This window comes from Ursus americanus, chromosome 22 (genome assembly GCF_024610735.1).
Source record: "Ursus americanus isolate L20-20 chromosome 22, mUrsAme1.1.p, whole genome shotgun sequence".
Lineage (NCBI taxonomy): Eukaryota > Metazoa > Chordata > Mammalia > Carnivora > Ursidae > Ursus > Ursus americanus.
Window position 1 is genome coordinate 25823200 of NC_142148.1, and position 15002 is coordinate 25838201.

General features: G+C 54.3%; 1 protein-coding gene across 1 annotated transcript; it reads left to right on the top strand.

The window, feature by feature from the left end:
- Positions 1-4158: 4158 nt before the first annotated feature.
- DUSP15 (dual specificity phosphatase 15) lies at positions 4159-13411 on the top strand. Its single transcript, XM_045807136.2, has 7 exons — positions 4159-4370; positions 5114-5147; positions 6720-6802; positions 9598-9647; positions 10528-10602; positions 11769-11940; positions 12830-13411. The coding sequence occupies exons 1-7, from the start codon at positions 4350-4352 to the stop codon at positions 13100-13102; spliced, it is 708 nt and encodes a 235-aa protein (XP_045663092.1). The 5' UTR covers positions 4159-4349; the 3' UTR covers positions 13103-13411.
- The last annotated feature ends 1591 nt before the right edge of the window (positions 13412-15002 follow it).

Below are 15002 nucleotides of genomic sequence, written 5' to 3' on the forward strand. Positions count from 1 at the left end.
AAGCATCTGCCTTCGGCTCAGATCATGATCCTAGGGTCTTGGGATCAAGTCCTGCATCAGGCTCCCTGCTCAGCAGGGAGTCTGCTTGTCCCTCTCCCTCTTCCCCTGCCTTCCCCTCTGCTCGTGCTGTCTCTCTCACTTGCACTCTCTCTCTAAAAATAAATAAAATCTTTTAAAAAAAAGAATATCAGTACTACGATAGAGGAAGAAGTTTAGGATGCCTTGGGAATTCGTAACAGTGGGGTTTAACCATGTTTAATTGGGGTCAGCAAGGACTGGCAGGGGGAAACAGGAGCTAGTCTGGTAAAGGGGATGGGAAGAGCATTCCAGGTGAAAGGAATGACATGTGCAAAATTGGAAATCAGAGAGAGAGAAGCATGTTTGTGGAAGCGAATGAGGATCAGTGTCAAGGAAAGAGTGGGGAAGAGGGGAGAGATGAGGCTGCCAAACCCCCATGTTGTTGTTGTTTTCTTTATTACAAATGTGAAAACAGAGCCCTAGTGAGGAGAGCAGAACCAGGGCCTCCTAACTCCCAGTCAATTGCTCCGTGGTAATAATAATGACAATGATAAAATGATGATGGACTGTGTGTTGGTCTCTCTACTAGGTACTTGAAATATATCCTCCCATTTAACCTCACTACAGACCTATAGAGGTTTCTCCTCCCCATTTTACAGATGTTGAAACTGAGACGAAAGTTAAGAAACTTGCTCAAAGTCACAGAGGCAGACACCAGATCCAACAAGCCCTTGTGTGCAATGCCAAACATATTGAACGTTTTCCTAAGGGAACTGGTGAGTGTATTAGGTTCCTACTGCAGCTGTAATCACCACAAACTAGTGACCTAAAAGAACTCAAATGTAGGAGCTTACAGTTTTTGAAGTCAGAATTCTGAAGTGGGTTTCACGAAGCTAAGATTAAGGTGTCAGCAGGGCCAGGTTCCTAGGAGGCCTTAGGAGAGAATGTGTTTCCTTGCTTTTCCACGTGCATTCCTTGGCTCGTGACCCCCTTCCATCTTCAAAGCCAGCAATCATAACACTCTGACCTCTGTTTCTATCATCAGATGCCCCCCACCCTGACTCTATTCTCCTGCCTCCCTCTCTCACTCATAAGGACCCAGAGAATGACATTGGGCCCACCCGAATAACCCAGGGCAATCTTGCCATCTCATGGTCGGCTTATTAGCAACTTTAATTCCATCCACAGCCTTAATTCCCCCTTCCCATATAACATAATATATTCACAGTTTCCAGGAATTAGAGCATAGACATCTCCAGGGAGACTGTTATGTTGCCTACCATAGTGAACCATGCTGAAGGGTTTTAAGCAAGGCAGTGACAAAGTGAGACCTGCATTTTAGCATCTTCATATTCCTGGTTTTGTGAAACACTCTCTGCCTGACTTATTTAAAGCAAATGGAGCTTTGCGACAGCTAACACTTTCGAAGGCGGAACAGTTCATAGACATTAAACGTGTTAAGCCTAATAACTTCAGTTGGTGTTTTTACAGAGTTTTTAACGTGATGGAGTTCCTTCGTACGTGCGACTTGATTACTCCCCCAACAACCACGTACGAGTCCAAAGCACTGTTAATTACTGCCTCTTTACGGAGGAGGAAACTGATCCAGGGACATTTGGTCGCCTGCCCAGGGCCACAGAACTGCTAAGGCCAGGGCCAGGACTAGGACTAGTCTTCAGACCCCTCCACCAATCTTTCTTTACGCCATCTGTGGGGTGGGCGTTCTGGGAAACTCAAGGCAGACAGCACATCCTTGGTGAAACTTTTCATGTATGACTTGGTGCCCAATAAACTTTTGTTGAATAGACGAGTTCCTGTTTTCACTTCTGTGGCACAAAAAGTGGTTTTCAAGGCAGGAAAATGGGGAACGGTCTGAGAATTCCTCCCTTTCCCCCACATCCAATCTATTTGCAAGTCCCATCAGTTGCACTGCCAAAATATTAAGTCTGTCCCCTTCTTTCCAGTTTCTCTGCTCCCGCCATGTCCCAGGGCACCGCCGCCTCACTGGCCTCCCCGCTTTGCCTCTCTAATATACTCACCTGGATAGGGGCTAAAGTGACCAACTTAACATGCAAACCAGATGACAGGACCGGCCTCCCCTGTTGAATGTTCCCACCAACTTTCCATCATAGAGGAGGAAAACCTAAACTCTGCGTTATGGCCATACAGGGTCCTAAAGTCTTGGCTCCCCACTCCCTCTTTAGCCTCAAGCCCCTTGGCCACCCTTCTCTCCAGTCCCACTGGCTCTTCACAAAGGCCAAACTTTTCCCACCACAGGGCCTTTGCTTGTCTTGTTCCTTCTGCTGGAAATCTCCCTACTCTTTAAATACCTGGGTCTTTCTTATACATCAAGTCTCAGCTCAGATGTTGCCTCTTTAGAAAGGTTCTTCCTGCCTCCTTTTGTTTCCTTCACTGAAAATTGTGAGCGTTTGTAAATACTTTGTCTATTTGCTTATTTTTTGCCTTCCCTCCTAGACCTGAGATGTCCGACACGTAGCTACCAGCCACATTGGGCTGTTAAGCACACAACACGTGGCTAGCCTGAACTGAGACGTGCTGTAAGTGTAAAGTACACACTGGATTGTAACGACTTCATACAATAAAAAGGATGTAAAATGTTTCAATAATTTTTAAATATTGATTGCATGTTGAAAGGATAATATTTTTGATATACTGGATTAAATAAAAACATTATTAACAATCCATTTCTTTCTAGTTTTTTGATGTGGCCACTAGAAAATTTAAGATTACATACACGGCCCACATTATATTTCTATAGGGCAGCGCTGGTCTACACTGTTAGCGGACAAAGGTAGGAACCGCCTCTGCCTTAGCCACCTGTGTCCCCAGTACCTATCCTATAGCAGGCGCTCAGTAAGCGTTTGTGGAATAATTTAGTTTTTATGAGAGATGAGACAGGCAGCCCCATGTACGCTGTGAATTTGAGGAAGAAAGAAATACCAAAGACAGTTTTCTCTCTCTCCAGTCACTGCATTTCAGTCTGTCAACTCTCCGTCCTGCTCTGTACCAGCATTTCCCCCGTCATCACCTGCCACTATAGATGCAGGGCTCTGTACCAGCATTTCCCCCGTCATCACCTACCACTATAGATGCGGGGCGGAGGGTGGCTGGAGGAGCGGGCTCAGCTGCTTCTATTTCAGACCCACAGGAGGGGCCGCGTCTCAACTATTTTACCTTCTTCAGCGCTGGTCCTAGCAGCCGGAAAGGGCTCTCACCCCAACACACTGAGACACGCAGATAGGGTCGCTGGGAGCCAAGGGGAGCCGCCCAGGGTCACCCAGCAGGTCAGAGGTGAACGGGGCCTGGAACCCTCTCGGGTACAGGCCTCTAACTACATCCTACTGTAGTCTCCTTTATTCCAAGGGACCCAGGTGTCTGGACGCCCCCCCCCCCTTGCCTCCCTCTCCTCACATTTTACCTCTGATCTCTTGAGGCCCCTGAGGGCAGTTCTGCCTGGTCTCTGCAGAGCTACCCAAATGGCACCATCCGCATAGAGGCCAAAGTGCATGCGATGAAGGGATGGGAGGGAGGGAGGATGGATGGATGAATGGATGGACCGAGGGAGGGATGAATGGGTGGACTGGAGGATGGGAGGGCAGATGGCCGCATGAGTGGGGGAGGAGGACGTCCGGCTGGTAGGATGTCTGCATGGGGGCGGGGCAGGAGTGAGGATGCACAGAAGGAAGGAATTACCCACACAGTATCTGAATATAGGGGGACCCACAGCGATCCAAGGCCAGCCCTGGTCACGTTTCTGCTAGGAAACCGCGGCCAGGCCGAGGGAGCCTTACGCTCCGCCCCGGGCCCGCAGGGAGGTCCGGGCCAGCGCCGGAGCTGGGATCTGAGCGGCCGCGCGGCCGGCAGGGGGTTCTTCCCACCCCCGCGCCCACCCCGCCCGCGCCAGACGGTGCCAGGTGGGGGGAGCGCCCCCGCCCCCACCTCCGGAGGTGGCGGCCCCACGCGGCCCAACAAGCTGCCGTTGTCCCGCGGGCCCGGGGCCCGGCACACTGGGGCTTTGTCCAGCCCCCCGCCGCGACCCACGGTGGGGGGGGGCCCCCACATGACCGAGGGGGTAGGAGGAGCCTGCGGCGGTGGCGGCGGCGGCGGCGGCGGCGGCTCCACCACCATTTCCCTCCCTGGCCGGGGGTCGGCGGGCGGTGGTGGTGGTGGCGGCGGCGGCGGCGGCCGGGCAGGGGCCCCTGTTCCCCGCCAGGCTGCAGGCGCCGGGCCTGGGCCAGCAGGGCAGCTACGACCCGAGCGCTCTCCGGGCGGCGAGCTGGGGGTGCGCCCGGACCCCCGCCCCCGGGATCATGGGGAATGGCATGACCAAGGTAGGGGGCCGGGGATCGCGCAGCGCGCACCTGGCCGCCCCCAGCCCCGCCGCGGCGCCGGCTCCGCCTGGGTCGCTGTGCCCGCCTCTGACCTTCTGGCCCTCGCCCTGAGGCTCCGTGTGTCTAGGTCCCTGTCTCCGGTGACTCTCTGACCCTGCATCCCTGTGTCTCTCTGCTCGCGTCTCCGTTTTTCTGTGTGTCTCTGGCCTCGGTCTCCCTGTGTCTCTGTCTCTGCCTGTTTCTGTTGCTCTGTATTTCTTGTTGGGTCTTTCCGTGGCTCTCTGTCACTCCCACACTCTCTCTGAGTCACTTTCCGGGTCTCCAGGTGTCTCTGTCTTCCTTGCCTCTGACTCCCGGGACTCTGTCTCTGGTGCTGTTTCTCCATCCTGCCCCCTCTGCCTGGGCATGACCCTCACCCTGTCCCTGCCTTCCCATCTCCTTCCTCAGAATTCCCCACCAACACCTGGTAAGTCCCCCTCTCCCTTGCCCCCCTCCTTTGTGTTCCTCCTCCCCTCCCCCCTTTCAAGCTCTCACCCCTACCCAAGCTGGCCTCCCCTAGTGCCCCCCTCCTGCCCTCCCCAGCACCTCTCACGGGGTCCAGGCCCAGGACGGGGAGGAGATTTCTCCTTGAGTCCTGAGGTCCAGACACCTGTCATGGGATGGAGATGGGTTGTGGGCCCCCAGCTAGCCCGTGGGAAGGCATGCACCCCTACCCCACTGACCCCAGCCTGTCTCTCCTGTAGGTACTTCCTGGACTCTACCTCGGAAACTTCATTGGTGAGCACTGCCCACTCTGTCCCAAGACCGTGGCACTCTGCCTGTCCCAGGCCCGTGTCCACCATTCATGCTCTGGCCCACGCACCTTGGAAGTGCTCAGGAATGGGGCCGGGGGCAGGGAAGCAATGCCAGGCTGGGAGGGAGAAGGAGCTCATGAGGACTAAGGGATATGTCGGCGGAGGGTGTCCCTAGTGCAAAGGGCTCGGAACACCTGCCAGATGCCAGGCAAGTCTGCACCTGCTGTGAGCCCCAGCCTCTCCCTCGGCACAAGGCCCACTCGCCTCTAAGGGCTCTTACAGCCCTGGGGTTCCCGGGTGAGGTCTGTTTGGGGCTGCTGCTTCTAGCTGGGAAACTGGGAACCTCTCCCTACAACCTCTACACTGAGGCGAGGTCTCTGGAGACTGGACTCTACCCCAGAAACTTGTCAGTGAGCACTACCCACTCGGGCCAAGGCCACGGCCGTCTACCTGTCCCAGGCCTGTGCTAAGAGACAAGTTGATCCTGAGACCCCACACTTTTCCATGTGGAGTCAGAGAAGGCTTCAGAGAGGAAGGGACGTCGAAGCAGGACAGGGCTTTCCCCATTCACCCCTGCCCCCCTCCCCCCTGCCCTGGCATAGATGCTCCACTCCCATAAATCTGATCTCCTCCTCCCTGGGAGCCGCCTCAGCTGTTCACGCCACTTGGTTTCTGAGTATTCAGCGAAGGGAGCTCTGGATCCTCTTGAAGCCTGTAGCCCCTGAGGACAGGGGCCATGAAGCTGCCCCCACACCCCCACGCCCAGCCAGGGCTGCACTAGTCAGCACTCGGGAAACGTGCTGAATGAAGTAGACCTCTGGAGAAAGAGGGGATATGTGTTATTTATTCTGATTCTAAAAGATCCACATACATTGGAATTCCAGCCCCCAGGGAAGGCCACTGATAGAAGTGTGAGGTTTGTCCCTGGGTCAGTTTTCATATATCTTTGTAGCTGCAGATGTAACATTTAAAACAAAAATGGAAGTCTATTCTGCATGCCATTCTCTGACCTGTTTCCTATTTAATAATACACTGTGGCCATGCTCACCCATCAGCACAGAGAGGCCTCTTCTACCCAATGGCTGCACAGCACTCAAGTACAAATACACCATTATTTATCCCGTTCTCTCATGGTGGACGGGTAGCTTGCTCCCACTTTTTAACAATTTCTGGTATGTTTACTGTTATGAGCAGTACTGCAGAGAACATCATCTTCACACAGCTTTCTGGGGGAGCAGACTCTTCTGTAGACAGGATTCCTGGAAGTAGAGTTGCTGGATCAAGGATATGCCAGGAAAGGGTGTTTGCCATGGAAGGAACAGCAGGGGCAAGGCCGGGAAGAGGCTGGGCTGTTGCTTGTGGGTACCCCAGCGACAAGACTTAAGCCTAGGGGTGTAGTGGGACCTGTCAGGCCAGGAGCAGGAGGTGGCCAAGCAGCAGGGGGCTGGCAGAGGGTGGGCCAAAGTGGAGAGGGAGGGGTGGGGAGGGGAGCTGGGCCACGAGCTCCCACCTCTCTTGACCGACCAGGTGGGCTCAGGAATCTCGTTTCTTTCAGATGCCAAAGACCCGGACCAGCTGGGCCGGAACAAGATCACACACATCATCTCTATCCACGAGTCACCCCAGCCTCTGCTGCAGGTACTCCTTACCCCTGTCCGTGGGCTGTACACAGGTGTGGAGGGGAGCTTCAGCTCCCCACAGCACCCATTTATCAAGTACTTACTATGTGCCAGGCCCTATGCTGCCTCTCTGACCCATACTAGGTCATTCTGTTAAAAACTGCCCTGTTTTATTCAGCATCCCCATTTGATCCCTATTTGGCAACCAAGGCCCAGAGAGGTAAAGTAACTTGCCTAAGGTCACACATCCATGAAGCTAGGGAGCTAGGAGTTGACGGTCTGACCCCAGAGGCCTCACCCTGAACCTTAAAAAGCCCCTCCATGGGCTTCCCATTGCCCAACTGAACAGATGACTCACATGGATGATTCTGGGTTCTGTGTCTTGCTGTGTAATCATGAGCTGTGACTTCACCCGTCTGGGCCTCTGATCCCTCAGTCCTCTCTGCCCCCAGAGGGGCTGTTGTGAGGATGCAAAGGGGCTGCAGGGTGGTGAAGATACTTTACACTGTGAAGCATGGCCCCCACTGGAAGGATTGGTGCTGGTTTTATGGGGTCCTGGAAAAGAGGGGGTAAATGTATTCTAACAGAAGGGGAAAGTAGGAAATCCAGACCACTTCTTCTGTAATCCTGGGCACAGGACTTCTTCTTGCCGAGCCTTGGCTGCCTGATCTGTAAAATAGGAATTTTATAAAGATGCATTCATTTATTTGAGAGAGAGAGAGAGCACGAGCAGGAGGGTACAGGGAGAGAGAATCTCTTGTAGATTCTGTGCTGAGTGTGGAGCCCGATGTGGGGCTCCGTCTCACAACCCAAAGATCGCGACCTGAGCTGAAATCAAGAGTCACTCAACCGACTGCACCACCAGACGCCCCTAAAATGGTGATTTTATAACAGCACCTACCTTACTGAGTTGTTGAGAGCCACTTGACAGCCAACAAATTACAGCCGATATAGAAAAGTTAATCATACTCTGATCCCATAAATAGAGCCCCTTCCTCCTTCTCAGAGTATGTGTCTAAGTCCACCCACTAAAGGGGAATAACTGTGGGTGGAAAAAGGCTCTAGAGATCTGAGATCCAAACCAGGTTTTATTTTTTATTATTTTTTTTAAAGATTTTATTTATTTATTTATTTGACAGAGAGAGAGACAGCTAGGGAGAGGGGGGACACAAGCAGGGGGAGTGGGAGAGGAAGAAGCAGGCTGTCAGCGGAGGAGCCTGACGTGGGGCTTGATCCCAGAGCTCTGGGATCACGCCCTGAGCCAAAGGCAGACGCTTAACGACTGCGCCACCCAGGCGCCCCCCAAACCAGGTTTTAACCCAGATTTGCTGTGTGACCTCAGATAGGTTCCTTCCCCTCTCTGGGCCTTAGTTTCCCCATGTGTCAGCGTTGACCGTCTCTAAGAGCAACCTCCAATAATCTGTGATTCTCAGTGTCATTCAAACAAGACATTTCCAGGTCAATGGAGTCTGATTTCGCTTTATAGGGCAGGCTCGTTTTGGAGTATTTGGAGTATCAGTCACTAGAAGTCAGGGAAGGTTGTCAAGTCATGAATAGATTGACTAATGACATGACTGCTTGCCAAAGAGTCCCCACTCCAACAGCCTTCCCTTCTTCCCACAGGCAGCCCTGCCTCCCCAACTATCAGTGAATTTACCAGTCAGGGCTTGATAATGCCGAGCAATGCCAAGGCCAAATGTGTTGCAGAGTGAAGTTGCAAACCTTGCAAAAGATGCAGGATGGTGTGACCTTGGGAAAAGCGAGTCAGAGAAGGGCTGGAATCTCACACACAGCCATTAACAAATGAGGACCTGGCCCTACAGTCCCTTAGCCAAGGCTGGTGGTGGGCCAGGCACTGGAAAAGAGTCATTTGAATATCAAAGGATTAAAAGAGTCCTTGAGAAAAGTGATTCTTGGAACAGGAGCACAAATCATCTTTATGATCGCATGTGGAGGTTAAGCGTGAAGTAAAGGAAGTCATAGCCAGTTTGTGGGAGAAATTACTGACAGTTCATCCCTTGATTATTTTAATAATTAGCACATAGTTTTATAACCACAATTAATGAGCTATAAACTTATTTTCATGGTTTTTGTTGCTTTTCAAGATAATAAAATCTGTTTTTAATAAGACCTTTAAAAAACCTTTTTTGGGGACGCCCGGGTGGCTCAATCCGTTAAGTGTCTGCCTCCGGCTCAGGTCATGATCCCAGGACCCTGGGATCGAGTCCCAGATCAGCCTCCTTGCTCAGCGGGGAGCCTGCTTCTCCCTCTCCCTCTGCCTGCCATTCCCCTTGCTTGTGCATGCTCTCTCTCTCACTCTCTCCCTCTATGACAAATAAATAGATTTTTTAAAAAAACCCACCTTTTTAAAATAAGTAATCTCTCTACATCCAACGTGGGGCTCAAACTCACAACCCTGAGATCAAGAGGCACATGCTCTACCAACTGAGCCCGCCAGGTGCCCCTGTTTTGCCCTTTGTTTGGTGTAATTTTGTAATCGTCATTTGGAGGAGAGTCACCGTTAGTGGCCCTTTCCCACCTATTAAATAAAAGGTCCCTGAATCCTTTTTATCAAGTCCTCATGCCCAAGTCACCTATGAGGTTAGGATACCACCTTCTCAAAAGGTTCTTGAACCACAGACAGAGTTGGGAGGCGCTCAGAGGTGCTATCTACCCTCTTTGGATAGAGGCGGCAACAGTGGCTCAGAGAGGGTCAGGACCCGGCCTGGGGTCATGAGGTGCTTGGGTGGCCCTGGCCATGGCCAGAGGTGCAGCCAAGGGCCCCCAGTGCCCACGTGTGTTTTGTACTTGCAGGACATAACCTACCTTCGCATTCCTGTGGCGGACACCCCTGAGGTACCCATGTAAGTTCTCTGGAGGCACCAACAAAGGGGTCTTCTGCGGTGGTGGTCGCAAGGGCAGGGGGTGGTCTGGGGGAGGGCAGAGAGGACTCACGCCAAGAAAGCTGTCCTGGGGACCCTAGCACAAGTGCTCACTCAGACCTATGTTTGATTCTGTCTCAGCTACGCCCTTGCCTATGCCCCTGACCAAGACCCTTAATCTCCCAGAGCTCAGTGTCTTCAGCTGTGAAATGGAGAGAGTACCCTGTCTAAGGACCAGACACCCCAGCAGATTTGAAGGGGTCAGGCTCAGCCAGTTCCTGGCCCTGGAGTTAAGACACCTGGGCTCCAGCCAGACTTTGCTGTGTGACCTTGCACAAATTGCTTCCCCTCTCTGAGATCAGATGGCACAGGCTGAGGATCCAGGACAGGGCCTGGCATATAACAGGGACTCAGAAAGCAGTGTTTCTGTGTTATGAGCAGCAGTGTCTCCCAGCCTGGGAGTGACCCAGACAGACACTCCTCCCAACCCATTGCTGACCAGCATTGTTCCCAGCTGCTCTGATTGCAGACCCCACAGGAGTGGGACTCCTCTGTCTCCTCTCACCCATGTCCTTGAAAGACCAAGATAAACCCTCCATGAAACTAAGATCACAGAACCCACTGGAGAGGTGCTCCTGCCTCCATGGTGGGACTTCTCATCACTGGCCTCTCTCACTGCCTGAAATACCACTGTTGTTGCTTCACACACCCCTCCACTTGTACGATACAACAGGCCCCTGTTCGCTGCCTGAGCTGGCTGCCCTGAGGACCCAGGGCTCTTGACATCCCATCAGTGCAGAGGGGTACAATTCCTAGGAGACCTGCCGCCCAATGCTCCCTACCTTATTGCTTTCTTCTCTAGCAAAAAGCACTTCAAAGAATGTATCAACTTCATCCACTGTTGCCGCCTCAATGGGGGGAACTGCCTTGTGCACTGGTGAGTTAAGAGAGGAATGAGGGGACAAGTAAGGGGCTGTCCTCCGTCACACCCACACCCTCCATCACACCTATGGGGAATGAGGGACCTGGGATGGACTTTCTCCAGCCCGTTGCCATGCATGACCGTCCGCCATTCATCTGATGGAGGCTGATCGGGGGCTCCATCCAGAGCTCTGTCCCTTACCAGCTGTGTGGCCAAGGCCAAAGAGCTGTTTCTTCCTGAGACTCCCATTTCCTCCTCTGTAAAATGGAGAAAAGACTGTTACCTGCTGGGTTACCAGGAGAAATAGGTGAGGTCACGCAGGTAGCCCAGCACCCTCCAACCGTTCTGGCTCCCTCTCCTTCCCTCCAGGCTTTTGAGGGAATAGGGCAGAGCAGTGGGGGAACCCCAGGCTGGGAGACAGGACTCACAGCCTCCCCCCCCCCCCCGCCGCCGCCCCGCAGTTGGTGTCATTCATCCCATAACTCCCCACGGAGCACCTACCCTATATGCCGGGCTCAGGGCGGCTCTGCCAGAGCCCTAGCCCTAAGAACAGCTCCTGCAGCCTGTCACCCTCTGCCCCTCCTTCCCCAACTCCAGCTACCCTGGCCAACTCCCCACCCTTCAAATCCACCAGCTCCCACCTCGCGGACTTAGTACACTGCCCAGAACATTCTTGACGGACCCTTACCCATCTTTCAGAACTCAGCTTGATGTCACTTCCTTGGAAACCCCTTCCCTAATCCCTCCCCAGCCCCTCCACTAGATTAATACCTTTTCCTATATGATCTCTTAGCCCCTGGACTCCTCTTCAGAGCAGTTACCACCACCTGACATTGTTTCCCTGGTTAGTGGCCATCTCTCCCAACCGTCCCGTAAGCGCCAGGACAGACCGTGTCTGTTTTATTCCCACTATATTCCCAGTTCCTGAAAAGTAACAGATGGTCAGGAAATGTTTGTTGAATGAATGAAGTGATGTTTCCACTCAGGCCACTGATGTGGGAGAGTGCCCGGGGGATACTCCAGGTGGAAGGAACAGCATGGGCAAAGGAGGTGGGGAAACAGCTCCTTTGTGATGGGAGCTCAGAGGCCAGGGTGGGAGAGCTGAGGTGGGGAGGGGGTTCTGGGGGCAGGGCATGGAGGAGATTGTGCCTTACTCGAATCCTGGGGGGCGGGTATCCCAGCTTTGCAGGCATCTCCCGCAGCACCACCATCGTGACGGCATATGTGATGACTGTGACGGGGCTAGGCTGGCGGGACGTGCTTGAAGCCATCAAGGCCACCCGGCCTATCGCCAACCCCAACCCAGGCTTTAGGCAGCAGCTGGAAGAGTTTGGCTGGGGCAGTTCCCGGAAGGTAGGGGCTGGGGCGGAGGCAGGAGCTGGGCAGGGCTGGGAGACTCTTCTTCCCGCTTGAGTTGAGCACTGATCGGAAAGAAGATAACCTGTGCTTCAGACCTGACAGGAGATTTTTCTGGGGGTCTCGAACTCGTGACCCTTGAGCTAATCTAGCCTCCAGGTGTATTTTGTTTGGTCTGCCAGATGTTTTCTTTTCCTTTTTAGTTTAGAATTTGGATGCCTTTGGGCCAGACTGTGGACCCTTTCATTTGCCTGGGTCCCAGCATTGCCTGCTCTACCTGCCTGGAGCCTGAAGGCATTCGAGTGTTTGACCCTCTGGGGAGAAATGCCCATTCCCTACACCACCCCTCGGTCCTTGATGAGGCCAAAGCATCTCCTTCTCTTATGCCAACTGGGTGGATGGCACATGGAGATGTCAGGAACCAACGGCCTCCTGGGAATAAGGGATGAGAGACAGAGGAGCAGCGGGGGCAGGAAGGCTCTCCCAGGTGTCAGGCTGGTACTCAGAGGCTTATCTGCAAGTCCGCTTGAGGAAAGAGGCAGGCAGAGGCCAGTGTGTTTGGGGTTGTTGCTCAAGGAGGAGGGTTCATGTGGTCCCCCCTGGGCCGGGGGCGGGCGGGCGTTGCTTTAGCAGGTCTGGAAGATGGAGTGTCAAAGGGGAAGGGGGCTCAGGAGAGGGAAGGGACTCAGAGGAGGAGGGGGCTCCGCGAGGGCGATGGAAACTCAGAAGGGCGGGTAAGAGGATGCTCAGGAAGGGGAGGGGCCTAGCGAGGGGTGGGGAGCTCGCACAGGGGCGGAAGCGACGAGGACTGGGTGGGGGGGACCGGCCGGCAGCCTGGCACCGACCGACCCCCGGCTCCCCTCCCCCCCACACACCCCCCCCCCAGCTCCGCCGGCAGCTGGAGGAGCGCTTCGGAGAGAGCCCTTTCCGCGACGAGGAGGAGGTGCGCGCGCTGCTGCCGCTGTGCAAGCGCTGCCGCCAGGGCCCCGCGGCCGCGGCCGCGTCCCCCGCGCCGCACTCGGCGGCCTCCGAGGGAACCCTGCAGCGCCTGGTGCCGCGGCCGCCCCGGGAGGCCCACCGGCCGCTGCCCCTGCTGGCGCGCGTCAAGCAGACTTTCTCTTGCCTCCCGCGGTGTCTGTCCCGCAAAGGCGGCAAGTGAGGATCCCGGCCCGCCGTGGCGCCCCTCTTCCTTCCGACCGGAACCCCTCGGGGCTGTCTGGGCCCCCCACGGCCTCCAGGACGGGCCCAGAGCCGGTGGGAGCCCCGCGGCGGCCTGAGCCCTGCCCCTGCCCCTGATGCCCGCCCTGCTTGTCTGCGTCCGCAGTCTGTGTGTCCTCCATCCGTGCGTCTCTGTGTCTGGGCCGGCCTGCTGCAGCCACTTGGTGCCTTAGTCCTTGGGCTGGGGGGAGGGGCACCCGGGCCTCCACCCTTAAAGGCAGCGGGAGTGGGAGTGGGAGTGGGTGGTGGGCGGGCGGGTGGATGGGCCTGGAGGATATTAAAGAGACACAGAAGCTGTCTGTCGGAGCTCCTCCTAGTCATTCAGTAAGGGGCAGGGATGCAGGACCATGCCTGAGGCTGGAGCCCGCAGGAAACAGGGCTGGGAGAGGGTCTGCATGCCGTAGGGTCTGGAGGAGCCTGCCACCTCCCAAAAACTTCTCTGCGCGGGGCTGAATTCTGGGACTCCTTTCACTGCCCCCTCCATCTCCTGAAAAGGCCCCTGAATCCCTCCTTCTCTCTGAAACCCCTTCCCCCTCTGAGCCCTTCTCACCAGCTCCCTCCGCCTCCCTATTCACAAATACTAGCTAGCGCCTCCTTCGTGCTTGAGTTTTTCTATGCAAGAGTTCACTTCGTCCCTGGAAGGAAACTGAGGCTCAGAAAAGGTAGGCAGCTTGCCAGAGGACAGCTAGAGTAGGGGAGGCTGGATTTGAACCGAGGCAGTCTGTGTCCCATGGCGGCTGTTAAGAAGCAGTTCCTTGGTGCCCATTTAATCAGATTCTTGTAGGCCTTTTGGGGGTGACTTGTATAAGCTCTTTATATATTTTGCATATTAACTCCTTATTGGATATATCATTTGCAAACATCTTCTCCCATTTAAGACCCTTTCCACTTAGAGCTTAAAAGCCAAGGGGCAGCCACGGAGGAGGGAAGGCCTCGGGGCACCCCAAGCAAGCAGGAAACTGATCCAAGGGTGAACAGAGGTCATTGGAGCTGAGTTTTCTGAACTAAAAGTAACTTGGAGTTGAGAGGGGTCTGAAAAAATTCCAATCTTAAATAGCCTCCTGTATGGGGTCCCCGTTATGCACCAAGCACTGTGTTCAGGGCTGTGGGGGAAGCCCACATTCCACGACTGGGGGCGGAAGGATGGATGAAAAAATCCTCACCTGCTGCCCAGCCTCCTCCTCAGGAAACTGAGGTTGACGTCCAAGGTCACCAGCTGGCAAGCAGCGGGGCTGGGATTTGAATCCAGGCAGTCTGGCTGGGAAGTTGAGGGAACCCCATCCTCCTCATCACTATGACTCTGCCCCCCAGAAAAATGAAAAGATTGTCTGACACACTTAAAATTCCCACTTAGATGTAATTATTATGCTTGGATTGAATCCTATGAAATGCCCCTCCGCCCAACCTTGGTGCCCTACAGGTGAGTCTGTATCGTGGCTATAACTGTAGAGGGGCCAGAACTGAGTGCCTGCTGGCATGTGGCATGGGAGAACAGAGGGTGGGGAGCATGAAGAAGCCCCCCTGACAGGTGCACACAAAGGACAGTACTTCCAGCCTCTGGTCAACGCTGATCGGGCACCCAGCTTCATGCTCGCTCAGAGTTTTAGTTTCCACAACAAAGGGTGTAGCAGTCTGAGCTACTTGAGCTCTTTCCAATTCCAAACCCCGTTTGACAAATGAAAGACACAAACCCTAGAAAAATGCATAGACATGAAAAAATTTATATATACTTTCTATGGGGGGTGGGTGTCCCTCAACCCCAGGTGTAAGCCTTTGGGAGATAGCGTGGGGCTCTCTTTAGGCTCCTGGGCTTTGAGGACAGAGAGACACACAGGTTTAGG

Bases quoted from the DNA above. Each gene is read 5' to 3' on its own strand.
- DUSP15 (XM_045807136.2), top strand. From the start codon at position 4,350: ATGGGGAATGGCATGACCAAG. The intron at 9,648-10,527 runs GTAAGTTCTCTG...TTTCTTCTCTAG, and splicing joins GACACCCCTGAGGTACCCAT to CAAAAAGCACTTCAAAGAAT. The intron at 11,941-12,829 runs GTAGGGGCTGGG...CCCCCCCCCCAG, and splicing joins GCTGGGGCAGTTCCCGGAAG to CTCCGCCGGCAGCTGGAGGA.